Below are 27,747 nucleotides of genomic sequence, written 5' to 3' on the forward strand. Positions count from 1 at the left end.
CGGGGGGCCTCCCCCCCCCCCCCCCCCCCCCCCCGAAGAGGCATTGGTGAAGAACCTGTGACAGGTCCCAGGAGCAGCAAGACGACACACTGGTGGGCAACACACAAGTGTTTCAAGCTTGCCCTGCCCAGAGAAGAGGCCCCAGAGCAGTTTTTGCCACTCCCTGGCTGGTAGGGGGAGGACTGCATACAAGGAAACCTGAAGTTACTCTGTTATTTGAAGAACCAAAACCAGAATGGTATTTCTAAGCACATAAAAATAAAAAAGACAAATATTTCTGCCTTGTTTGACGAAAAAGCACACTGTAGAGCCATTAAATAAATAAAACTTACCTAGCTCTTCCCTTTCCTTTAAAAGAAACGGGACCGAAATTTGTGAAAGTACTGGAGGCTCAGCCAGCGCACGCACATTCACTCCATCTCTCACGCACATACAAGCGCATCCGCCTTCCTCGTGGTGCTCAAATCACAATGTCTTCCCGGTACGCAGCGTTTCAGTCTTGACACGTTCACGTTCCTCCTTCTACCACAATCATACGGGTTTAGACAAAAGGTGCATTCAAGTGCAGAGTACTGATATTAACGCGGGCCCAGATCCTGTCAGCAACGTTAAGTAAAAACTATGCCCCCAGGGTTCCCTGCTCATTTTGCAGGATGCTACAGGCTCAGTTCTCCTCCCATGTGCTGCCTGGTACAACAAAAGGCTGTCACTCACAGAAACCAGAAAGCTGGTGTTTGAGCGTGGGCCAAAGAAAAGGAGAGGGGGGGAAAAAGACATTAAGAAGGTGCTAAACAAGGTACAAAACCCACCCTGAGGTAACTTGCAGCATACGAACAATGAAATGGCAACAAATAGGACTGCTGTCTCCGCTGACTGCACCAGAAAGAGTCATAAGCTACATTAAAATGTTGACCACGTTCAGCGGTAATGGAAGCCATTGTTAAAACAGATCCAAACAAATTCTTCTTAGAAACAGTAAGTCATGGGTTAAAGAAATCTGAATTTTCTAAACCAGTATTTTTAATTGCTGACCATGGAAACACATAGTTATTTTTGCCAGGTAAAGTCAGCCTCAAGTCAAGTGCATGTGACAAGCTTCAAACAGACAAAAGCTGCAACAACAAATGCCTTTATCAATTAATGCTGCGTTAGCACAGACTTGACTTGTGTTGAGGCTCCTGAAGATATTTTACAAAGGAAAAAGAGAAACCCAAGCCACTTCAAGTTCATCTGTAGTTTCAGGAAAACGCACCAGAAAAGAAACAAAATCTGTAGCGTTTATTTCCTGTCTCCCATACGGATGCTCTCACTCCTTTCTTTACATCCACGTATTACTGAGGGTGGCCCTTACCCTGGAACAATCGGACATCAAACTTGATTGTTGGAAAATCAACAACCAGTATTTGCACAGCTCTCAATGTTGCATCCTTACTGTTTACTAGTAAGTAAGCATTGCTATAGGCACTGGTGCTTTAAAGTTAGTAAGGTGGATGGAAATACAGTGTGTATATAAATACGGAAAGTACCCATATACATACATTTAGGCAAACAAACAGTGATGCTATGAATGGTCTCTTCAGGGATGCCAGTAAGATCCACTTTTTTCTTCTTAAATATATAAACAGCGCATCAGTCTAGAAGTCAGTCTATCAGTTTTCATACAGCTGAGCTGCAGTCATGACCTAGAATATGGCTTATATTGTGGGCAGGTCGGTTTGAGGACTGCTTGGAAGAATCGGAAGCAGATGTGTTTGCAATGGAGAGCAAAGGCGACATTGCTGAACCATCTGGAGGAAGAGCTGTGGCTATTTCTGGAAACAAAGATGTTAAGTTAAAATTGGATAAGTGCGACGTGTTGGTCATGTGCATTGGCGGCATATCCGGAAGCAAAGGAAAACTTGGCTGAGCAAAACCAACAGGCCTGGGAGGAGACAGAATGGATCCAAATCGATTGTTTAAACTTCCACTACTCGGCTTCTCCGTGCTTGGGTTAGGAAACATTTGATTGGGAAAGTAAGGGATAGAAATGTCGTTGGAAAGGGTAGGGTGGGCAGGCGAGTAAGGTGGGTAGAAGGATGGCAGCGTATTCTGAGGATCAACCGGGATTAGAGCTGGCGTTCGAGTGGCACTAGGCTGAGTGACTGGTGGGATGAAAGAGGCATTGGCATTTATCGGTGGATTCATGCCACCCTCTGGAATAAAAGGGAATCCAAAATTCTGAGAGAGAGTATGTTGGTCAGGGGCCGCATTATCGTTAGACACTTGAGGGCCATCAGACATAAATCGGACAATGCTTCCTCTTTTTTCTATCGCAGACTGCTGGCGCCCAAGGATCATACTGCCGCTGGTAGACAGGGGAAGATGGGGAAGACTAGGGTCAAAGACGTTTCCATGTCTTTGATTTCCAGATCGATTCCTTTCGGGCTGACGTATTTTAGAACCTCCATTATCTTGCAGAGGATGCCTCGACCGCTGAGTAACTGAAGAATTTGGCTGACGAACAGAAGGTTGCCCTTGCTCACCATTTCCATGAGAAACTGCAGGGTGAGGATGTGTTGGCCTCACGACTCCATGCATGTTGCTAGAAACAGGCGTATTCATGTGGCTCTTGGTTCCATGACTGTCCGTCATCCTCATGGGATTGGACTTCTGCACAGAGATGTTTGGGCTTGTGTTGCGACCCTGAATATCTCCCGAGGAAGAAGAACTCGAAAAAGGAATATTCAAAGAACTGTTCCTTGTGTTAATTGCGCCAATAGACATGTCACAGCTCTCCCTACTCTGGCCGTCACCATCTCTTCGGATGTGGACGCTCTCCCGTGCTGGGGGACAGTTGTACTCAATTGTGGAGGAGGCGCCGCACTGTGTGTTCCTTTGATGTTCTGGGATTGATCTTTGGCTTCCACTAACTTGATCTCCAAGGTGAGGGGCAAGTAAACTCTGCATAAAACTTTGGTGGCACGTGTTTTCATTTTCCCTTGATGGCAGGGCATTTCCTGTTGGAATACCCTGTACTGGCTGGTACGGCAATCTCTTCTGTCTCTCTATGGATGGCCCAGGATTTTGACCGATTCGAAACACTTGCGACTGCATGCCCCTGAGGGATGACACAGAATTACCAATTTCACTGTTTCTCGAAGCCTGTACATCAAAATTGCCCGTCGGTTGCTGATTGGGTCCAGCTGGCTTGAATGTTTGACAATCAGAAAGCCGCTGCACATCTGAGCCAACTGTATGGTCGACAGATAAGCGGCCCTGCATATTATGAATCACCAACCCTTTATTTCTAGGAACATCAAGATAGCTTCTCATTTCAAGCTGGTCAGAAACCCTAGGGCCTTGGAGAGATATTCCTATTCTCTGTTCTGAATTAGAGGGTGTCTTCCCAATGAGCGCCTCAGCAGAGTAGCTGGAAACTCTATTTCTTTCCTGCCTGTGCGGGGTGCATGTCATATCTGAGGGTCTGGTTACGATACTTGCCTGGGACACCATTTGCTGCTCTAAGCCCCTTGAGGTCATAAGTCTCTGCATCTGATTGTGCCCTGACACGTGTTCAGAAGCTGAACCTTGCTGTCTGCTGCTAACATCTTGTTGCTGTTGATGCATAATATCCTGATTTATATGGCTCTGAGGGTGGTTATGATGGTTTCTGCTTGTTGCAGGATTTTCACAGTTCTTTTCAGGCTGGGAAGCTCCAAAGTGCTGCTGCATCTGCTGCTGCATTTGCTGGTGGTGAGGATGAGGCTGACCACCTTTTTGCCGTGTTTGATCACTTCCGTGGTGTTTTTGCTGTAGAGAAAGTTGTGTGGCTTGTGTTCCCTGGATGAGATTTCGTTTCTTTTGCATCTGCACCTCCTGCTGTATTGTTCGCTGTTGGTGGACACTGTGGGGTTGAGAGTGGACTGAGTTTTCCCCGTGAGTGACATGGTGCTGCAGCTGATACAAGTGGTGCCTTTCTCTTAACTGACCAGCCTGCTGTTGCTTTAAGTATGGATGATTACTGTGAAGGTGAGATATGCCTGGAGCAGGAACATGTTGAATCGGCTGCAAGTGCTGCCCTGCCTGGCCTTGCTGCTCTGAAATTGAGGGCTGAGAACCGCACTGAACTTCAGTTTGTCTCAAAGCTGGCGTTACAAAATTGCTGTTGGATGGGAATAACCTATTGAGGCCATCGGTGTGCCCTTGATTGCTCACTGATGCCACTGAATTGGACGAATTAGGAGGAATCTGATTGACTAGCATCTGTGTTTGATCAGCAATACTCTCCGGCGTTCGGTTCATCAGCGCCATCCCTTCGAGCCTTATGGGTGTTGTCTGGCACTGCTTTTGCCTCTTTGCTGTAGAAAGCAGAAGGTCGTCTTGAACAGCCCGCTTGGCAGAGTCTTTGCGACCTTCGTGATTTTGCTGCTTTAAGTGCGATTCCTGCAGCTGGGTAGCCTGCATGGTGCTTGCCCTAATAGCATTCAGTTGTTCCTGAGCATATTCACTCATCATAGTGGGTCCTGGAGACTGATTGACATACGTGCTAGATGGGAGGGAGAGGCTCACCGTTGCAGGGACACTTGCTGGCTCTGAAGACTGGGATAAACTCGAGCAGCTCACAAGGGGATGGACAATGCGACTCTGGTGTATTAGATTATTCACGCTTAAACTGGTTATGCTTGGTGACTGGGAAGCAGAAATCTGCAAAGAAGCGTTTGAGGTTTCCGCACCTCCTACAGAGCAGCTTGGCTTTTCAACCTGTCTATCGACGTTTGTCTGTACTGTATCTTGAGCACCGAATTTGTTTGGTGCCGCTTCCAATGGCCCTGCATTGTTTTCTTTCACCGGTTGAGGTTTAAAAGGCTGTTGCTCTCTCTCCAAAGGTGCAACCTCAGTTGACTTCGAGATGGCATCCCTCATGTTAACCTGTATTCCTCCTCCACCTTTCTCAAGGTTTTCCTGGTCAAAAATAGCTCTCGCTGCAAGAGCTACAATGTCGGTCTGTTCTGAAAATGTGCAGCTGTTACAGGTACTGGTTGAGGTGCTGCTAGTAACATCTTCTCTGGTGGTATCTGGCAACATAGATGCAACTGAGAATCCTCGACTGCTGCCAGAGCTAGTTGACATCGGGGAGTCTGCCTGCCTGCTAGCGATAAGGGAAGCACTGACTACTTCCTGATCGGAAATGCAGGAGTGATGCTGGGAGAGAGTATCACCTTCCGTGTTCATTAGCAAGAGTTCCTGCTTCTCAGGCAAATCAACATTTGATTCTGCTGATTTAGAGTTTTCCATGGGAAAATTAGAATGCTCCCCCTGAACGGTAAACGAAGAGGTTTTTTCCACAGCTGTTCTTTCTTTCGTGAGATCAGACAGCATTTTGGTTAGACCCTGTCCTTCCAACAAGTCCGCATCTTGCATTACCACTGAGGAATCCTGCGCAACGTTGCAGGACTCCGAAATCGTTCCTGCCTTGGAAGCACGACCTGCTGTGCTGCTGTGTGCTGCTGATGTCCCAGCAACCTGAGAATGTGTCACATGTGCTTCGGTACGAGAGGACGTTAAGGTGTGGGGGGGTTCACAGGGTTTGGGAGATTCTGACAAGGCAGGGCCGGTTGGTGGATGGTTCTGAGACCCACAAGCCTGCTGGCGAGGAGCAGCATCTTTGGCAGTCGGCGGGACGAGCGCTGGCTGCTCTGACACCACGGATGCCAGCGGCGAGGAAGCGGGTGCCTCTGCCGAGCTCGGTTCGGGGACGGAGCAGGTTTTGGCTGCCTGTTCAGAGCTCGCAGTCTCTTTGGGATGACAGTCAGAAGCACTGACACCACTCGATGCTGCCACACTGCTCGCCTGTGACGTCGTTAAAGCTTGCGGTACTGCTGGAGCGTTTTCAAGCAGCCCCTCGCCGCTTGAATGCTTTGCCGCTGTTTCCACGGGAGGACAGTCCGCCTTCCCTGCGTCTTTGCAAGGAACTGCTGGGCAGGACACTTTACTGTTGACTGCCTGGTGTTTCTTTGTACTTGGCTTTTTATTTGTCCTTTTTGATTTTGCATTGGATGGCAAGCCAGCAGCCGCTTTTTTGGGGGAAGCATTTATTGAATTAGATGCACTAGTTAATACTGAAACCTCCGCGGGTACTGACGATGCCACAGAAGTTGGTAATGACACACAGTTAACTGTGGCAATCTGGTTATTGACAGTTGTGGGATTGGTAGGGTGGCCGAGAGACAAGTGTAAGCAGCTCTGTCCAGCCATTTGCGATATGCTTTGATTGAGGTTAGCTAAAGCACCAAATGTATTGAGGGCAACATTGGTATTTGGATCTTCGCTGGTGGTGGGTTGAATAATTTGCATAGGGGCTTGATTTGAAGCTCCAGATGTAGACATCACAGGCTGCAATGCAAAAAGCTGCCCATTTAATGAGATAGTTTGAGGATGCTGTTGATTGGACATTGTAACTGAAAACGTTTGCGTAGAGCTAGAAGATGTCAAAGAAGATGGTCTCGGTAATATATGGACAAGGTGTTTCCCTCCAAAAGTCTGTGGAAGAGAGGCATTTTGTACGGAGCTGCTAGAGTTCGCGATTGCAGTCGGCCCATTCACGGGAACTCTTACAGAAGCAGAAGGCTGAGCGGAGAGGAGGGGAAGAGGATTCTGATTAGCAGCTTGTATAATTACAATTTGCTGACTAACATTCTGGCTGGGAACTTCCGCTCTCACAATCGGAGGGCACGGAGCGGGGTTTGGAGGCTGGAGAATGATGACGTTCTGGTTAGCTGGTGCTCCTGTAACAGCGGACGCGACTGGCTGAGCCATCTGAATCACCTGCATAGCTGAATTTAATGGAAGGATATTTCCTGCAGCCTGAGTTTTAACCTGTGGCTGGCTGATTAATGGCTGCATAGGTAAGGGTGGGCAGGAGGGTAAGGTAACCACAATCTGTTCAGCTGCCTGGCCATCCCCCGGCAGAGAAGTATTCAAACTGATACTTGTAGTCAAAGGCCTGCTATGAGCAGAAGATACAGTACCAGCACCATTAACTGGCTCGTTTAATAGTGCAGTCATTATACCGGATGGTGTTTGGCTTAGTGGCTGAACAGTATTTCCCGCTAGCTGCAAAGTTGTCCATGTGGTCTGTGTGTTCCCAGCTGAAGGCATCCGTGTAAGGCTACTCATATTTTTCAAGTCTGAAGTGCCAACACCTGAAGAGCCTGAAAAAGTCCAGCAGTTCTCTAAGGGACTGGCAGGCAGAGTGCTTACTGCCGTCACAGCCTTAACTCCTTCTGCTGCAGAAGACACAGGCATTCCAGCACTACTTACTAAGTCTGTACTTTTGAGGACATTTACAGAGGAAAAACTCTCTGCAGTAGACAGTCTCACAGATGGCACACAAGCTGTGTCCGTGGTCGAAATGACACAGCTTTCCTGAAGGTCACTCCTTGAACTGTGTGTATTTGAGCAAGTTGCATTCACCTGCTGAACTTGGGAGGCTTCCGTGGAGGCACTGGAAGGAAGGCTGATTCCCTGCAGGAGTGTTTTCTTTGTTAATTTAGTGCCCTCATCATCGTTTTTCCTTTTGGGCAGATTTTGATCATTCTGTGGTGCATTATTTGAAGAACACTGCAGTTCCTGTTCTGTTCCAGATAGAGATGCGCTCTGCGAGCTGGCAGTAGCAGCAGCAAGCACGCCTCGCTCGTTCTCCGGGGTGGAAAGCTCAAGAACGTTTCCTGCTGGAGCTGTCTGAGCAGATGCCAGTGGAGAAACTGTAGTTTGTGACCATGGCTTGTTTTCTGTGGAGTAAATACCAGAAATCGTCACAGGAGTCACTAGGTTGCAAGTTCTCTGGACTGGCACAACATTGGCTGTTTGCTTTTGTAAATTATGACCAACATTAAATGTTATTCCCTGGACAGATGCTCCCTGGTTATTTCCGTTGGGTTGACTCCCATTTGAATAGACAATGATGTTCTTTTGAACCTGATCACTGGGAATAACAACCGAGACTTTTGCATTCTTGAGATTTCCCTTCCAGTGGATTGTAGGGTCATCATACAGGCAAATATCATTTGCTTTCAGTAGTTCGATGTATCTCCCGTTTTCCTTTTGCAGTTCATCCAACTGTTTCCGGAGTTTTTTTATCTCTTCAGCTACAAAACAGTGAGAGCACTCCATTACATTGGCACTAGCACAAATACTAGGTAATGTTCCCACATGACTTGGAGAGTAAATACTATGCAGTATTGAAATAAATTGTTAATAATGTATGCTCTCCTAAAATGGTTAACATAACATAACTGAAGACTCTCCTCCTGATAAGCCTCTCTACTGAGCAGGAAAGTGAATGAACTTCACAGACTATTCTGTTACCAAAAGCAGGATATGTCAAATTATTTAGTTAGAAATAACATCAGGACTAACTTAGATGAAACTGAACACCAATCAAACTGTTTAATTACCGGAGGAAATACAAGCACATTAATTTATCTTTTTCTTTCCCCTGCTCCTTTGCAAAGACTAAAACTGTTTTTATTTAATTGATAATCTCATGGCTTTCCAGGACAATTAAGTTTCATTACATCTAAAAATGATATGCAAAATTAAATACAAAGCACTTATGTAAAGCCATAAAAAATGGCAATACACTTGGAGACTGCTCACCTAACTAGGAAAATCACCTAGGTTTTTCAAACCCAATTACATCAACAAGATAAAAATAAACTATTTAGAATTCCATTCTATGGGTAGAAATAAAAATCACAAACCGCAACATTAGCTCTGAGAGTATTTCTGTCATACCTCCATCACTGTATTTTTACGCATCTGTTCAAGAAGACCTTATATGATGCATTATATTTTTATAAAATAGGCTGTTATCACTGCAGCATTTGAAAGGAAAAAAAAAGCTCTATGCATGAAGGAAACTCTGTGTTTTCAATGAAAAAAATTGAACACTGAAGTTTGTCAGAAATCATTCTGGTCACTACAGTAGAATAAATCAGGACGGAATCTATTAAATTGTGTTGCATCACCTATAAGCTCTGTAATTACTTTGCATCACAATGCGATTGCTTCATTATCTCATAACTATGTGCAAGAACACTTGGGCATTCTCTTGGCTTCTTGTTTCAATATAAGCAGCTCTATTTTTCCTGTATGTGCATAATGTTTTGGGATTCCCAAGTTTGTCAATCCAGGCTTTGTTGTCAGTCAGTACTAACAGACGCAGTGGAAGTGAGTGACAGAAATTCTAGAGCCTCCAGCAGCATCTGTACTTACCCTGTTCATTGTTCCCTCCATTTAACAGGAGTTCATCATTCTGTCTTTTCATTTCTGTTATATACTTAAAGGCCTGATCCAGGATCATGTTCTTGCTCTTTAAAAGAAAACATATATATAAAATTAGGAGAAAGGTCTATCATTGGTAGATCCATTAATGATGAGATTGCACTTGCTCCAAGAGGTCTCTACCTTAAAAATGTGCTAACCCGAATGATTCTCTGAATATTGTTGGGTGGGGGTTTTTCTGTTTTGGTTTGTTTTTTTTGTGTGTGTAGGTTTTTTAGGTTTTTTTTTAGATGAACCACAGGTTTCATGAGTGATATTGACCCTAAAATGCCACGAGTTTTTACAGAATAACATTTTCAGTGCTGCAACTGACATTTTCCGATGCCTGAAGCTAGATACTAAGGCCATGGAACCCGAACAGCAAGCATAATTTCTTGCTGAGCAGCCTAATAAACATATACATCACATGAAACCTCCAGGATACTGCCTTGTAAATATTTTATTAGGAAAGAAACAAACATGGAACAATTATCCAGGGAGGTGTATGCATAATTTTGAAAGTAACATGCTGGAGAATATGGGAAGAGAAAATATGCCATAACCCCTCCACCATCTTCCTTTTATGAAACTGTGCCTATTCTGCCTGCAAAACCCCTTGTTCACTTCCTAATTTCTTCTTCTACTGTTCTGTAGGAGCAGCCTCTGCGGTAGATTGCCCTGTCTTGAAAAAGATGCTTCTGTGCATCAACTTCAAACCATTTGTCTTGCTTCATATTTCACAAGGAGAGTGTCTTAAATTACTATTATTATTTCACTTTCTGACTTGCTTTCATCCCATTATGCGAAAGATGACAAAAATAAGCACGCATGCAATTTTATTTGCATCTTTAGGACATTAAGTGATCACCAGCAAAGGGCTGAGAAGGGATTGGAGAATGACCTGAAGAATGATCTTGCTTAACCCATAGCTTTCCCCACTCAGGCGTCATACAGACTACATTAAACAGCATCAGTAGAAAATGATTTGACAAACAGGAGTTGCACGACGTAACCAGCAACCCACTGGCCAGATCCAACCTAATTCTGCCTAGCCTGCCACCCCTCCTACAGAGGAGAGGGTGAACAGCTATCCATCTGCTCAATGCAACAGGGCAGGCAGCAGCCGAGACAGGATTTTTACCTTCTGTTGTTACGAACGTTCAGGCACCCTAACGACAACTTTAGGAAGCTGTGAGTCAAACGCACAGGCAAACACCAGCAAGCTGACCAAATTGCTATGAGCAAATTAGTCTAGCTTATACCTGCTCAAAAATACTGTATGTGTGAATCGAGGAGAAAATCAGTCACATGTCCGACTCGTACCATTTCATTCCTTTAGCAGTCATATGCCACACTTTCAGATAAAAAGCTCAAAATCTGTGTAATTACATTCATGTGGCCCTGCACTTCCAAAAAGAAAAATTCTATTACAAATAATTTTTAAAATACTAATAACTAGTAATACTTTCAAGCATATTAATTCAGACAGTTCTGCCTTCTTCCTAAAACAAATAGCAAAATAAGTATTTATACTTCTACAGACAAGCAAACACACAAGCATTTTATAGGAAACTTGTATGAACCTCTGAATAGACACTCACCTGCTTAAGTGCCGGAGAGCAGGGAATGAGTTCTCCAATTCTGTTTATCCCAGCATTAATCTTCTTCTTTCGATGTCTCTCCACTAAGCAAAAATAATATGTGGTGTGTCGTCTGGTTGGGCAAGTCAGCACAACAACAGCACAACTAGTACCAATGTAAGGGCTTATAAAGACATTATTTCATGACGTATTGGATCCTTTAGTAACTTGAGAGAGGAAAAAATTCCTCTAAAGTAAACCTGAGTTACTGAATTAATACTCAGTAGAACCAAGAGCTGTAACATACACAGCGATATCTTTAAAAGGTGGGGGTGTTCTGGACCCCTTTGTGGAAAAGAGGAGTTACTGCAACTCAGAATTCGTGTTTTGATAATGCTTTTTAGCTGAGTTTTATGACACTCTCTTCACAAGGCAGATTGATTAAATTTAGGCATACAGAAAGCAATGAACCAAGATTACGGAAAGAGTCAGTTTCAGATTTGGGAAGAAAATATGTATCTCTTAAATACTAATGTCAAGTTTCTTACCAAAAGAGAAATAAATTAGATTTTACCAGTTTTCATTCTTAATTTTCAATTTATATTGGTGGAGCAGCCAACACTGAATATAGCTGAAGCTCTAGGTATATGGACTATTGGTTACACTTTTTTATGTTCAAAGGTGTAACTGTTCCACAAGGTCTAATTATGACTGGGAGTAAAGAAAATATTGAATGAACAGTATTTCCAGTGAATTACCTATTTTGGAGAAGGTCAGAAAATGCTTCATTTACAGTCCTCTAGTGACATCATTTACCTCTTCATGAGGCCTAAACATTGGCACAAAGGGTCTACACTACAAGTCTAGCAGTGTAAATACCTTTGGACATGTTTTTTTCAGACAGTATTGATCTCTGTTTTCCACCCACCAGTCAGCTTCTTTCAAAAATAGTTCACTCTCATGTAGCTATTTTTTTGACTGAAATGTTTTGGTGTTCTATGCAAACTAAAACTATTAAATGCCTTTTTCCCAAAGAGCCTGAAAAAAAAATTCTGTTGTGGCTTTGTCAAGATTCAAATCAACGTATTGTTTGTTCATTGTGCTGAGTGGTTTGCGCAGCTGGGCTGCTTTTGGTGGCACACAGAAACACACAGTGATCCGCAGGTGATTGTGCTCCTTTACAAAGGATATACGGATTTAATGTAAGGAATTTTATTTCAGTAGTCTGTCACTTCAATCTACATTTCTCAAACTACTAAATTATTTTTTGTATTTCAGGACAGACTGGTGGTGTTGACAGAGACAGGCCTAAATACACTAAACACAGCAAGACGAAGTCTCTTCTGCAAGAAATTTACCATATAAATCAGAGCAGCTGTATAAACTTTAAAACACGTGATCCTTGGGACTTACTTTTTTATGTATCTTACTAATACCTACAGGTATCACAGTGGTTATTACAGTTAGTGTAGTGCTATTCCTTTGTTTTGATAAGATTTTCCACGCTCTACTCAGCTTGTCAGATATTAATGACTAAGCAAGCTACAGGGCTGCAGGGAGCTTGTCCCCACATCTTGCAGAGTTCAGCCCAGTAGATGAAGACTTTGGAAAGCTATGTGCATGTAAAACAGGAACTGCGGCAATCTTAGCAGTAAACTTGGTAAGACTATTTCCTGATACTTCTTAATCCTTAAGAAATTGGCCACAACCTGTGCACAGCCTGACAAGCACTATATTCCACAGCCTTCACATGGAAACTACTCAGTGTTTTTTTCCAGTTGAGTTTGTGAGGACCACACAATAGTGCTGTTTAATAAAAGAACTGGAATCAATTTCTTAGGATAAACCAGGCCAAAAACCTGTCAGACTCTTCCCCGGTCCATCTTTCTGCTGCTACTTGTAGAAGATGCCATTGGAGCTAGACACTAGTCGCTGCCCGAGGGATGCAACTCCCGCAACATACAGCCGGTATTTGCACAGGATTTCTGGGATGCCAACATCCAGGTGGGTGCCTCAGGGACAAGCTACAGGAATATTTCTAATCCAGGGAACCTCTAAAGCTCTGTAATCTTGTACTGTGAAAAACAGTAAACTAGAAACAATCAAGAAGCCCTTCTGCACAGATATTCTATACAAGGTCACAGAAAGGTGTTTGGTAGGCTGAGGTTTTTAAAGTGTAGTAAATTCCTACAGAGCAACCTTCTCCATGCAAAATACATTTTACTAGTTCAAAGCATCTGTGCTTATTTCCAGACCGAACAACAAAGCATAATGTTCCTACCTGCATTATGTGTCTCCCGGTTTTTCTTTCTGTGAAGCGTAAAGGGAAAACAGTGATGTGAAACAGAAGGAAAAAAATCTGCATACAAACAAATATTTCTTTTATTTTCCATTACAGCTAAAAATACTAAATATTATATTCTGCTCTGTGAACAAGAACATAGTAGAAGGCACACTCACAAGGACTAGTCTTAGACATTGGTATTAAATAGTTTCTAACAAAAATCCATTTGTGTTCAGACTTAAATCAATTTCAGTGTAACAAGGCACAGCATAATACTCCATTTGATTATTGTTACGTATTTATAAGGCAGAGCTGGATTTTTACGTTTGTGTTCAGCGACAACTATTACACTATTCCCAGTGTTCAATAAGGCCAAATATTAAAAAAAGTTAGTTCCATTTCTGACCAACAAAGTAGTTAAGCCTTTGTTTGAAATGTTGCTTTTACATTCACTGGATTAATGAAACAGGAGAAAATGTTACCATGCAAATTGATTTTTCCAGACACGTTACCTTCAAACACCATACCTTCTGGTATCAAACATGCTTCCTTTGTGTGAGAAAACAGAATTACCATTCTTCTGCAGTTGTTGTTCTTTACTGCCTCAAAATTTTGTCTAGGTATAATTTGGGCATGTGGGGGTTGTCTTTGTTTTCAGATGTTCACCCGGGATTTCTGGACTGATGACAACCAGGTCAGAATCATTGTGCAATGACTCAAATTGCTTTGCTGGAAGTCAATAAATCCCAAATGTATACTCTACATATATAAATCAGATGTACTGTATACATGCAGTAAGCCAAATACTTTCAGGAAGTACAGTAAAGCAAAGCACATGTTTTCTGGAAAAAGAAATACTCCGGGGTGTGGGGGGGTGGAAATCCTTCAAAATATTTCTGTCCAGCAACGCACTCTCAGTCTAGGCATTTGGCTAGAGTATGCAAAAAGCAGAGTAGCATCTTCTGCTCTCCTTTCCCACTGTTACAGCACAGTCCAGATGTAACAAGGGATCTGAAGTGAGAACGCAAGATACATGTGGATGACGTGTGATTACTATGGGGCATGTATCCTTTATGCTTTGTGTTGATACACATTTATTTCTGGTAACTCACCAGAAGTAGTCTGCATCTAGAGTAACTTAGATGACAATTACAAGAGAGTAATGTTACTGCAGATGGTCAGACCTTTGGAGACATTTGCTAAAAAATAATACCTAAAGATTAACATCTTCAAGTCAAACAAATGCTAACTGAAGCCTGCACATCTATTCTACAACTATTCAAGAAGTGATGAATCTTCTGTTCACTGAAAACTTGTGCCACCAGAACAGGAATGCATGTAAACTATCATTTAAAATGGTTTCTTATTTTACAGTAAACAACAGTTCTCACACTTACACCCTAAACAATCTTCTGCCAGTCAGAATTGATCATATATCCTAAATATGCACAAGAATATAAGGGCTGGAGAGACCCAGCTGCACTTTGATTCCCATTACCAATACAGAATCCAAAACACTCTACTAGTGAGGTAAGAAAGAGTCACAAAATCCATGAAGACTGAAAAAAATTCTGTAGGACAAATCAATGCTCTCTCTGAGCTTTTCTTATCATAAATCATATCCTACATGGCCACCTAGCCATAAGATGAAAGCTGTATTTAACTAGGGACTGAATGATTCCCCTACCAATCAGGCATTAGATCAACATGCTACTACAAAGGAATGAAAACCTGGAAAAGTTGTAATGAGCTCTGAGTCACTTTGTTACAAATTTTGGTCATAGTGTTGCTGTTCAACCTCAAAATGTATTTTGAGCTCCAGCAGAGATTCCAGATTTTAAGATCCAGATTCCACTGGGAGTTGAGGAAGAGATTTAAATTACTCTGTCAAAGTGAGTATAGTGACCCCCCAATATCTACCGGGAGTCTCCGCAATAACACAGGCTGCACTCTAACCGAGGTGGTGACACAGTTTTATACACATTAGAGTAGTCGGTGTAATAATCAAAGCATCTCCGTTGCCCAGGTGGCCCAGGTAGACATGTCTTCGACAAATAATTTGGCATAGACAGGGAAAGAGAGAAAGGGAGTTTTGCAGCCATAGTTCCCTAACTTTTGGATCAACCCTGGTCAACTCTCAGAACTTCTTGTCAATACCGTTACTGCCAAACTTTTAGCTAGAAACTTCATAACTGCGACATGACTGCAGACTACGGAACCACAAAATAGTCATTTTCCCACAGAAACTCACCGATGTTGCTTCTTAGTAGGTGTCTCATTTTCTGTCATCTCTGGCATGGTTTCGGAGAAGAGAGCCTGAAGAAAATTGTGGAAGGAATTAACAACTCCTGCACTCTTCTGAATTCTTAGCACACGACATTCATTACATTGTTCTGCCTTTGACCACAAGAACAGGGCCACACTACGATGTACGCACAAGTCCATCACCTTGATGTAGAGCAGCTGGTCATATGAGCATTAAAAATGAAGTATGTTACCTATCAGGGTGCTTTGTGAACCCCTGCTGCCTATGACAAATAGGTTTCCATTTCCTCAAGTACTTTAAATATAAAACCAGGTATAATCCCAACTACTTTAAGGGAGCAAGAAAGAAAATTAGAGTATATGATTGTTTTTTGAATGGGAGGAGGTACAGCTGAACTCTCTTTCATCAGCCCTTCCTAACTGAATATGCATTCAATTCCCAGTTCTACATAAATCATGAATACTAAACAAAATACAAGCTACAATGAGGACATTTTATTAAATACAAATTTAGAGTGCTATTAATGTAGCAAATTACAGAACTTGCTATGGAATTAATGTACAGCTTAAAATGGCTAAAAGTGACACCCTATGCTCTCAGATATATAAAATTCAGTTAAAAATAGTTATGAAATAGTTATACACAACAGCCTAATAAATTGCACCTCACTTGTCCTCAGCTTGAACACATCAGTAGCCTGTATTTAGACAAACAAAAACATTACAAAAAAATAAATAAAAGATGAGATTAAGTCAATGATGGTCAAATGTGTATCTACCAGAGGAATGAATTTTAGAGAGCAAGTAACATGAAGTATACTGTAGATGACAACAGGAAAAAATAAAAATCTGTTTTTTGATAAGGCTGAGCTCTGTATTTAGTTTCATGCTTCTGCTCATTCTCTCACCAACCAACCTGTTGTTCCAACTCTTCCCATGGGCCCTCAGACTCCTCGTGGCTTCACCTCTCCCTGGCTCCTCCTGGAAAGCTCATCGGCTTCTTTTAACAGGCTTCGTATCTTTAGGGTATTTTTTTGTTTGTTTGTTTGTACTGTAAGGAAGTGGGGGTGGCTTTTAATATAACTTTCAACACCAAGCAGTTGTTAATGTAAACTGAGCCTACTGTTACTGACACTGACATCAAAAAAAACGGAAAAAAAAAAAAATCATTATGAACCAGAAAGCCAGCCATCTATAGAGCTTCCCAAAGCACTGAAGCATACACATCGGAAAGGGCTGCACGTGCACGTGCCTGTGCGTATGTGTGCGTAAAGTTAACAGAAATAATCTTTATTGTGCCAGAACAGAACTGGGATGCCATTCGCCAGTCTTTATACTCTAAAAGGTTAATTGAACGTAGCACTCTCATTCAGTAAAGATTAACTGAGGAGAAACATTAGGGCTGATGCTGTTGACCACTCTACCCCTTCTTTAAGTACTTTACCTATTCCTGTGAAGGCACAGGAAATGTTGGCAAACCATGAAGTAAAGCAAACAGGCAATATCCTGCAAATAGATCCAGCTTGGGGAACTTGAAGTGCCTGAAGTTTTCAGGAACCTAATTCAACACCTCCACCTACACAACAGTGTTCACACCATCACAAAATTAGACGCAATCCCCCAAGACAAGTTACAGAATTCCACCGCTCCACTGGGCGTTACATACAGCCTACCTAAAACACAATCTCCAAAGATTTCCCTAGCATCGCTTTGTATTTATATTTCTCCACAGGTTTTGCTTTCTCCATTCTCACTGACCATGCTCTGCATAAGTTATGAAAAAACCTGACAGAGTGAACGGAGTCCTTTACTGTGGGAGAAAGTAGTGGTGCAACTTCAGCCCTTTCATTCATTCTATTACAAATTACGTTGTGTTACTTCATCTGAAAAACAGATTCCTTCTCCTTTAAATCCATTTTGCTTAATTCGCTAACAATTTTATTTTTGTTTATACGTAGTAAGACTAGTCCAGTTGGTATCTCAGGTCCCGCAAGTTAGCGAACATCCACAACTCTGAAAGCCAGGAAAGCCAGTTTTCCACCCAAATATAACAAATATAACTATAACTTATCCCTCCTGTGTGTAGCTGGTGATGGTCAGTAGTACTTACTCACTTACTCTAGATGCATTCATTGTATCAGGTGATGATGAAGGGGCTAGCTGGGAGAGTTTAGCAGGCATGCGATTCTGATTATTTAAAAAAAAAAAAAAAAAAAAGGAAATCTGGTTAGAGCCCAGCCATCTTTTACACTATTGGCAGCCAGAGAGATGCTCACACATAGATTGAGAGACTGAGGTCAGCACACCTTGTTTCAGTGGGTTTTTTTCAGTTGTGTCAAAGCAGCCCAGCAGAATCTATATCCATTAAGGCTACCAGCAAAGACAGGAGAAGCAGAGCAGCTAGCCGGTAACGCTACGCTCTCATATATCCATCATTAAGACAATACCTTGTGTATCAGGTAAAATAGCTATTCAGGGTGTCCTTTAATTTAGCGTATACAGTACTTTTTCTGTTTAGTGAAGTAAGGATGTGAGCACAGAGTATGTGGACATAGTTCTGCTACAGCAAAGCTCACAAACGTCATGCATAGAAAAAGGAAGATGCTGGATTGCATCGTGTGGCAGTCACGTACCCTGTTTCTTGGCTTTTCTGCACCATCTGTAAGGACAGAGTTGATGTACCTGTTATTGGGCATTACTAGACCACAGCAAGTATGCTAGCAATCAGAGCAAAAAGATTAAAGAGGTCATAATTTTGATGAACTTAGCATTTTTGAAAGACTAATGCATTCACCAAGCAACCATATTTTTTTAATCTTGCAAATTTATACAGTTTCAGAACCAAAGGAGTATTTCTGTATTACAATGTATTTAATACAGAAAGCATTAATGTGAATTTAGATGGCCAGCTACCATGCAAGGCTACAGATAAAGCACAACTGTGTGAAGGTAAAGGGTGTAAAGCAGCACCCACCCACAAATAACCTTCCCCTAGCACAGACCCAGCTGTTCTGACTCCATCTGCTTCTCCCTGCACAGTCTGGGTCACATCCACAATCCCATCTTCCCCCTGCCCCGAGTCAGAGCACCCATTTCTCCCTCCCAACACGGGCTCTCCGTACTCCTATATTCAAGCTTCTTCTGCCCAGGGTCCACGTCCCCTCAGCAAAATTCTTATTCCCGATAGCAGCATCCCTGTCTCCCAAAGTCACAATCTGTGCAATTTTCCAATTGTCTTATTTCTTCCTCCTGAGCAGATGCCTTAAATGATTCAGCAATACATTGTATATGGTATTTGGGAAGATAGGCAAGGCCTTAGTGGAAGTTTGTGCTGAAATTTATTAATACAGCTTCTAACCAGTTTTTGATCCTGAGAAAATGGAAAGTCTTTATTACAACGTGTCAAAGACTCCCCATTTCTTTCTTCTGCCCCTGCTCTTTTTTTGTTTTTAATGATGTCACTAAGCTTCTTCCAAGTGATGCATTCCCTGCACATTTCAAGCCTGATGCTACCACATTGAGCGTATAAACCTCACAAACGTAAACAGCTTTAAGTTTGTATTGCATATGCTTCAGCTCTACTGGGATATACAGCCCATTTCATACAGAAGGCAGGGCATAGGAATGCAATGAATATTATTCTAACTTTGCTTTACTGTGGAATTACTTTAAGTCAAGTTTATCAAAGTTTACCATTCAACCAATGTTTCCCCAAAAGTTTCAAAGAAGTTTTGTGGGACCAATAAGGAAAAGCAAGGTTGTACACTTCATCTAATTAACCAGTTAATTTCAAGTTCTGGTTTTCTAACTGAAAAGAGGTGCTTGAGTTTGTTAAACAGCACTTGTATACAACTCTGAGGTTTCTACTGATAGATTGTACTGCAAGAAACATGGTGAACCGAAGCCGTGTTTTTTCCTATTCTTATTCCGTAAGGACAAAACCTTTGCATTTTACTTGATACATCCCAAAACAGTTAGAGCTGGCAATACAAGGGAGGTGGTATTCTTGAGTGCTGCTGAAAATAGGGGTTCTGTGAATGAAAAAAACCAAAACCCAAAAACCTGCCTAGGTGGACACTTCTGCGGGCTGAGGAACAATGTTTACAGTCTCCATTTCTTCCTTGCAGCTGTGGTATCACCAGAGCTTTAACAATGGGTTTCTCTTTACCTCTTCCATGTCAAGTAATACTTTTCAAGGAGAGATTCTTTCACCGATTCTTTAAAGCAGAAGACATGTATTTGCTTTATAAGCTCAGGGGCAAATGTATTTTAAGTTCACTCACGAAATACACACACTTGACTCAGCTGAATATCTTCTGCAGAGAGAATGTAGCAAATTCCAAATTCTTTAGCCAGATGAAGGAGAAGCAATTCAACATTTATATTTATTTAGTACCAAGGTTCCCTCAAGGTTTATGTAGTTTATAGCTCTTACAGTGTCAACCCAAAATACCGATTTTAATTTAAATGCAATGTCATCCCCAAAAATGAAAAGATATTTTGTGTTCTAAAGACTTAAGTTTAACATAATTTAATCTCCTCTATAGTTCTAAAAAAGTAGGGTAGAAAACTCAAAACCAAGTTGTTTCAAAATGTCTTCTTGTCTACCACCCATCTTTGCAGCTATTATTCAGCAACTTATTTTATGAAACCTTTTCTTCAAAACATATGCACTCAGCAGATTTAACTTTCTAAGAAAAAGTTAGTTTGGATTATTTTATTTGACATTAAGTTTTCACTCTTTATTTAGGAAGTGTTTCCCAACTTAATACTCATTTTGAAAAAGAAAATAATTCTTCCAATCTGTTATCTTTGGCTGTACAAAACAATCTTCCTCAAATTAGTAAAGGTATTCTATTCTTCTGCATGAGGCAGAAAGAATCTTTTTAATATGCAGCTACACATATTCTGTAAAACTACCAGCAGTCCAAATCTTTCTTTTTCTTAAAATACTTCAGCAAGCTTACGCAGTTACATTGCTACAATCTTACATTTCTTACTAGTTTTGTACACCTCATGTAGTTAGCTGTGATTTACAGCTAATATCAATTCCAAGGCATAGATAATAACTACTCAAATGCTGTATTTTTTTTTCCTGCAAGACAGTGTCCTCTTCATTCAAGTGATTGCTGGAGCTCTCTTTTTGCAGTCTTCCATGCATGTTTTACAACAAGGCTAGCTTCAACCAGGGACTTAATCCAAGCTTTTAATCACAAGCAAGGTGCCCTTGAGATAAAAAGACACAATTTACTGCCCTTTCTTTATTCTCCCTTGAAACAATTCTATTCTAGTTTTGCATTTACCCAATAAAATGATTGCAGGAAACGAAACTCAAAAGCTTACCTTTGTGATTGTTACCTATGTATACCAACTACTTTTGCCTACAGAAGTAACCTGTTAAGATGACTGTACAGGAAGTTGAAAAGGACTGTTTTTCCTGGTAAGAGTAAAAATCCCTTTGATATCTTTCAGTTTGGTTTCTGAAGAAACCAAGGTTTCCTTGTTACTGCACCGTGTCTCTTTATCCACCCACTCACAATAACAGCTGGGCCCACCGACCAAACTAAATGAAACCTCTCAAAAGACACGAAGTTCCCAGATGTTTACAAAAACCTGAGACTGAGCAGAGAAGGAGAAGTGCTGACACCGCAGGTAAGCGTCAGGATACCCAGCTCAGTAGCAGGTATGCGCTGGCTGACCAGCTGGCGTCAGACTGGTCACAACATACACCACCTTTTGCCAAGGAAGATGTACGAGGGATAAAAGGGCAGGAGAGAGCTACCTTGGCTTTTCACAGAATACACATTCCCGATGCAAACCAGCTGACGGTTTCCTAGGGCAGCCAGACTGTTCCCAGAGCTTCTGCAAAAGTTAAGAAAAGAAAACCCAATGCCAATAAGCTAAAACTTGTTACACAAGCCACTTCTTCTTTTTAAGGTGTCTGCAAATAACAACAGATGGAAAACAACTTCACTGCTTTTAGAGTTTTTTTCTTTACCTCTTTTGTTTATACTACCTAAGCTCAAATACATCGGTATTTTTCCTCCTGCTGACTTAAAGCAATAAAGTTTCAGTAAGGCTATTATACAAGAACATGCAAGAGAACTAGGAAAGAAAACTTCCTTTTTTTTTTTTTTTTTTAATAACAGCATTGGAGGAAGAAGCAGGGTCACCACTCAAGTGATATTCCCTCATATCTACATTAATTTTTGTTTTCATTTATAATTTTTGTAATATTAAAGACATAATTGCTTGTGACCTTTTACTAACATGCAGTTTCAGGACAGCATAGTTGTAGGGTCATTTTGAGAAATCCTGACCAGATCTGTTTAAGAAACTTCAGGAAAAAAAAGAAACTTCCCTATTAATCACCTAAAGATCCACCTCTCATGTTTATTCTTCTTGCTCTACCGCTGTTGCCCCTCAAATCTTCCTAGGTTAGTACGGCCTCATTTATTTTTAAATCTTAGAGGAGGGGCAGAGAGAGAGAGAGATCATGTCTACTGAACCAAGTCTCTTACTTGCTGATGATGTTCTGAAAACTATTTAAGGACAGGTATGCCTGGACATTTTGCATCCAGATGTGAGCTGCTGCCACCCTCACACATTGTGCAGACAACCTTGGTACTACAGACTGAAGTGCCACACAGTGCCTAGTAAAGGAAGATGCCTACGCGAACTATCTCCTGTGGTCTGGATGAATCGTTAAGTGGAAGCAGGCATTTCGGAGGTGAAGTGCTGTAACTACACAATCAGTCCACAAGCTAGAATCACCAGACCAGAGCTGTCACCCCAAAGAGTGTCCTCAGCGACTTCAGATCAAAATAAGGGGAGCATTACTGTTTTCATTAGGAAATCGGAAAGCAACGACCAGGGAAATCCTCACAATCCCCATGCTCTTCATGTATTTTGTTGAGATTCACAAGTTACCACATACCAATTTCATGAAGGAAGTGAGAAAGTACGAGGAACGTCTCTAAGTTGCAAGACAGTGCTCATCTCCCTGGTTTTCAATGCCCAGTGATCTGCAGTACACTTCAAAATAGAAAATTATTTTCAAATAGAAGATACATATCTAATTATGTTATGCTTGACAAAGGAGCCAAGAAGTCTGTTCTGATGATGAAAGCTAAGAGGATACAAAGGGGACTGCAGACAACTGCCTCCTATAAACGGGTTGTCATCTCTATGTGGGTTAGGCTACCTGTAGAATCATAGAATGGTTTGGGTTGGAAGGGACCTTAAAGATCACCTCGTTCCAACCCCCCTGCCATGGGCAGGGACACCTTCCACTAGACCAGGTTGCTCAAAGCCCCATCCAACCTGGCCTTGAACACTGCCAGGGATGGGGAATCCACAACTTCTCCGGGCAACCTGTTCCAGTGCCTCACCACCCTCACAGTAAAGAACTTCTTCCTTACATCTAATCTAAATCTACCCTCTTTCCATTTAAAGCCATTACCCCTTGTCCTATCACTACATGCCCTTGTAAAAGTCCCTCTCCAGGTTTCTCGTAGACCCCCTTTAGGTGCTGGAAGGCTGCTATAAGGTCTATTAGAGGAAAAAGATTGCCCATACCGTGGCTGAGGCTAAGCGTGCTACCACTCCGGTGCAAGAACATCGGTTGGTGAGCCAAACCTTGCTGGCAGCACATTGCCTAAAAAATAAATAATTCATTTTTCCTGAAAAAAACTGTAACATGTAAGTCATTGTCATCTCTGAATACTGGGACCAAGATGATTATTTGGAACTGAGGAAGCCATCCACGTACAAAAGCTGTACTTGAAACACCACAGACCAACTGGACAAATGTAGAAGCTACAGCTTCATCAAGAGCCAGTCTAATTCTGCTTTCTGACATGACCTTATCTCCAAGTAAAATCTCTATTCAAAGAACAGTACTTCATCACAGGGCTTGATAACCAATTTAGAATCAAAACATAAAAGCTTTCATTTTGGCCACAATGACATGGTCAGAATACTATTCTCTGCTTCATCTTTTGGTTTTAACCTGAGCTCTTTTTTGTTCTGCAACTACAAAGGATCCTCACATAGTCTGTTTATAAAACTGCGTATGGTCTTGAGGAGGTATCAAGTGACTCTCTGATAGCTACGCCAGACACACAGACACATGCTAAACTGAGTTGCTGCTCTCTCCTTATGACCCTAACTAACAAGTAGCTCAAAATATCCTAGAACTGAAATGTGCAGGGCATCCAGAGAATTTACGTGACAATTTTTTTAATTCATCTTTTCAGATGTAAGTCATTAAGTACAAATTAAGACATTCAACCTGTTTTCAACCCAGCTCTCCTTATGTTGAGATGTAAGCTACACAGCATTCTGAAAGGCAACTAACAGTTGAAACCTGATGCACTGCAAAAGAAATTTTTTTGCTTGTATTAACTGCTTTATCAAATCTGAATGCTGACAGAGTCAATGAGTTACACTGCAACATATGCTAAACTAGCTACCTACATTTCCTTAGTTAACAAATTGCCCTTATAGCAATATAGGAAAATCTGTAAGATGGTTACCCTTCCCTACTGTCCCACCTACTCCAAAATAATGCTGAAAGATGTCAACTCTCTCCCACTTCACTGGCACTCACACAGGAAGCCAGACAAGAACATTACTTCAACTTAAAATATACTCTGCAAAAGGATCACAGAGAGATCCCCCACTCCCAAACAAGTACACTGAAACTGCTTATGTTGGTACAAGGGTGCTTCGTGCAGTGGCAGTGCTGGCTTAATGTTTGTGGAAGTATGACCCGAGATGATGCCAAAACTAGTTAAACTTCTCCAACCACACAGGAAGCCTCAGAATTTACAGCAAGCAAGAGTCTTACATAGAAGAATCAAGTATTTAAACTACAGATACATAATATTTAAGCAGCATCTCTGAATATCATGGACCCTCCAATAGTGAAAAAATGAACTGGTGTTCCTTCTCTTGTTGCTGATTTGGAGTTGCTCAGTGTTGGGCTAGCACCATTTTATCATTGTAGTAAATGAGTAAGAAGGGCTGTAGGACAGAGCAAAAGGCAATTTCCATCCCATCCAAGATTTGTGTTCAATCAATTTCTAGCTAACAACTTCACTGATGCATGAAAGCAAAGCAGAGTCCAACTTCAAAGGTCGAAGGCTGGCATGAATTAAGCGTCCCTTAAGCCAACCACTCATTACAGACTACAGATGCAGGCAGACACCCCAAATGGACAACGTTATTTTCACTTTAATCTTCAGTGATTCGCAGAAGAAACAAAACTTTAAAGTTAAGCTCTCCTCCCATAATACATTTACACTGCTTTTAATAGTATCAGCAGCCTAAAGAACAACGTGTTCAATAATCTCCTCATGGCGCTGCCCACCACAACAATGACTTTCAGATCACAAGATCTGAGAAACCTGCATTTAGACCTAAAAGTTAATACATACATACTCTGATCATTCCAGCCTCACTAGAGATGGACCACAAAGAACTCATTTTAGTATCAGAGTACTGGCATGACTGAGATGTGCTTTTAGATGGTATTGATCTCACTTCATGGTCTTCATCTCGGTCTATTAACCTGACAGAAGTGCAGGTAACTGGGTCAGAAAGGCACTTGTTAACAGGAAGCATGAAACATTTTTAGCAGTCTGGTACTTTGTTCTTATCTGAATCACAATGGCACACAGCACGGCTGATGTAAAAGATTGCTGTCGTATGTCATGGTTGCAGACGTAACTCATTCACTTTCAAAGCCTAATGCCATAGCTTTTCATACAGGAAACAAACTGAGTTTACAAACAAACTGAGTTTACACAAAATTTGTCAATCCTGTGCACATAGTAGAATCACTTTTGTGCTTACTCAGAGCAGGACAGCAGTGCTACACTTGTGAGGTAAAATCAAAGTAAGCTTTGGACACACAATATGCACATATAAAAGCTGGAACTGTATTTTAACCAGCAAGTTAGGTTAGCATTACACAAACCAGGCACTGCACAACGTTTCTTAATCAGGGAGTTGTGACTTTACACGTATTACTGCAATCTGAAACAAAGGAAGCCCTGCTGCTCAACCATGCAACCTGAGATGTTTTCACTCCACTTTCCAGAACACACACACACCACTCACGTTATGATTGATACCCTTCAGAATAGGAGAACATGTTCCTGAGGGATGTAACTTGAATAAAGGAGTCACAAACATGACAGAGATGAAGAATGCTAGCACAGGAACTAAGTTATGAAGTGACCGGCAATACTACGGGTGAGCAGCCCTTCAGGCTGGAGACAAGTATAACCCTTCTTCAGAAGCCTGAGAATTATAACTAGACCCATTACGAAACGATTAGGAACATCAAAGCTGTCAGATGCTATGCATGCACACGTTTTACATATCCATTTTCACTTGAACACCTGGTTTGTACACACAGCTAGGCACACCACTGGCGTTTTGATAATCAGGGCCAATGTTCAATATTGTTATTTAATTGAAAACTGTCTCAGCTGAAACAATGTGCTGTGATGCTTACTCACTGTCCTTCAAAGTGGCATAGACTTCGTGATATTTTTTACAAGTTCTTACGATGCAAACAACGACGATTCACTGAGCATCCCTTTGTATTAAATGCTACGCTAGTTATACCTCCCCCCAGTCACGTGTCATTTACAAAGTTATTTTTAAGGCTATCTTGGATCCAAACACTTATTACAAAAACGCAAGCACTACTGTACAAAAATTGAACAACAGAACGGTTCTTGTCAAATCCAGCATGTCCCAGCCCTTGACTTCCTCATGTACTTATGTCTTTCTTCTACCCTGTGCAGTATCCAGCTTCAACCCATACACGGTATTAATTCACATCCAAGCTGGACATGATTGGTTACAACGTCACACACCTTATGCCAACGCACTTTGCAAATTAAAAGCATGCTTGAATATTTGGAATGGAACTATTCCAAATCTCTTTGTCGCCTAATTCGTTATAGTTCAATATCTGGAAGCCGGAGGCGTTCTTATGATTTCAGCATACAGGGTGGGGGGGAATAACCACCACCACCACCAAAACAACCCACATAAAAGTAGCTCTTTAATTCCTCCCTTTTAAAAAAGAAGGAAGCATCCTCTATGTTCACCCAAGAAGACACAAGGTGAAAAGCAGCTGGAGTAGCTCGGCCAGTGGTGCAAGCGGAACACGTTTACTGAATTTTTGCCTTCTTTCTCATAAGATGTCTTTGGAATTTCAGACTACGACTAAACTTCAGGTACAAACGTAGAGTCTGTGATACACACAGCAGGCACGTGCCAGGCACACATCATGGCGCCACTTGAGTGACAGTCACTTCAGTCCGTCCCTGGTCAGCTCCTGGGAACACTACTTGGAAAACCAGGAATTAAAGCAGCAAAGCCACTATCAAGCACTTACATCCTAATTATCGCTTTGCAGCTGTCAGGCTCCTCCAGGATCCACCACCATTTTTCACCTACTCCATTAAAATCTTCCCATGTGTCCATAACCTAAGGGAATAAGTAAGTCTCTAAGGGAATAAGTAATATCCAAATACTTCAAAGTCTGCAACATTCTCATACTGCTTCACATACCCGATACATTATTTTGAATACATGCATCTCAAAATCATGCTCACAACATGAGCGTTTTCTAGGCTTATTTCCCATTCAAATGTATTTTCAGTTGTCAAATCTATTTTACCCCAAAATGTACCTATGAATTATTATTATGGCACTAATTGAAAGTTAAAATCAAAAATTCTAAATCCTTATAATAATATTTCCCCATAGGAAGTTTCTTCCTTCCTATTTGTCTGATTACTGCACACAATTCATGACTGACAAACAATACTCTGCAGTTTGTTAAAGTGCCACACAATGTAATCACGTAAATAAGATTGTCCCAATGCATTGTATATAAAAAAGCAAAGCTTAAATCATGCTTCCAAACCAAGCTATTACATTACCTGACTTCTGAATGCTTAGCTGTGCAATCATTAAGCTACCTCTGCTAAAAGTATTTAATAATTGTATGTTTGGGTGGAGTCTAATAGAAGGCCAAGCTATTATGTGAAAGGCAAAAATAAAGATGCGTGATTTTCTATGTGCTTATGGCCAGTGACTCAACACATCACTATTCCCTTCTTCTTTGCCTTACTTCCACCTTTTCCCTGCAAACTCTCCTGGACAAATAACATCGTGTGCTATGGCTGTATTCAGCCACGTGTATGCTGATGGGACTCAGTTCACCCACGCTGCCTGTCACAAGGAGCTGGATTCTAGGTGCCCTGCCCTTGGTGTGAGCAATAATTG

The 27,747-nt window shown here is 41.6% G+C and overlaps 1 protein-coding gene across 5 annotated transcripts in view; it reads right to left on the reverse strand.

The window, feature by feature from the left end:
- KIAA2018 (KIAA2018 ortholog) overlaps window positions 1–27,747 on the reverse strand; it is a 32,616-nt gene that overhangs the window by 3,814 nt on the left and 1,055 nt on the right. The window contains exons 2-9 of one of the 5 annotated variants that reach the window (XM_010567491.1): window positions 17,551–17,619; window positions 16,349–16,483; window positions 15,419–15,483; window positions 13,165–13,193; window positions 10,905–10,987; window positions 9,256–9,352; window positions 1,539–8,126; window positions 473–727 (exon numbers count right to left, since the gene is read on the reverse strand). In XM_010567491.1, coding sequence (XP_010565793.1) covers window positions 1,657–8,126; window positions 9,256–9,352; window positions 10,905–10,987; window positions 13,165–13,193; window positions 15,419–15,465 — 6,726 coding nt within the window. In that variant the 5' untranslated portion in view covers window positions 15,466–15,483; window positions 16,349–16,483; window positions 17,551–17,619 and the 3' untranslated portion in view covers window positions 473–727; window positions 1,539–1,656. Of the gene's footprint in view, window positions 1–332; window positions 728–1,538; window positions 8,127–9,255; window positions 9,353–10,904; window positions 10,988–13,164; window positions 13,194–15,418; window positions 15,484–16,348; window positions 16,484–17,542; window positions 17,620–26,851; window positions 26,932–27,747 lie in introns of those variants that run through there. The other 4 variants (XM_010567494.1, XM_010567493.1, XM_010567490.1 and 1 more) reach the window with 4 other exon arrangements.

The sequence above is a fragment of the Haliaeetus leucocephalus genome, unplaced genomic scaffold (assembly GCF_000737465.1).
Source record: "Haliaeetus leucocephalus isolate CR32 unplaced genomic scaffold, Haliaeetus_leucocephalus-4.0 Scaffold228, whole genome shotgun sequence".
Taxonomy (NCBI): Eukaryota; Metazoa; Chordata; class Aves; order Accipitriformes; family Accipitridae; genus Haliaeetus; species Haliaeetus leucocephalus.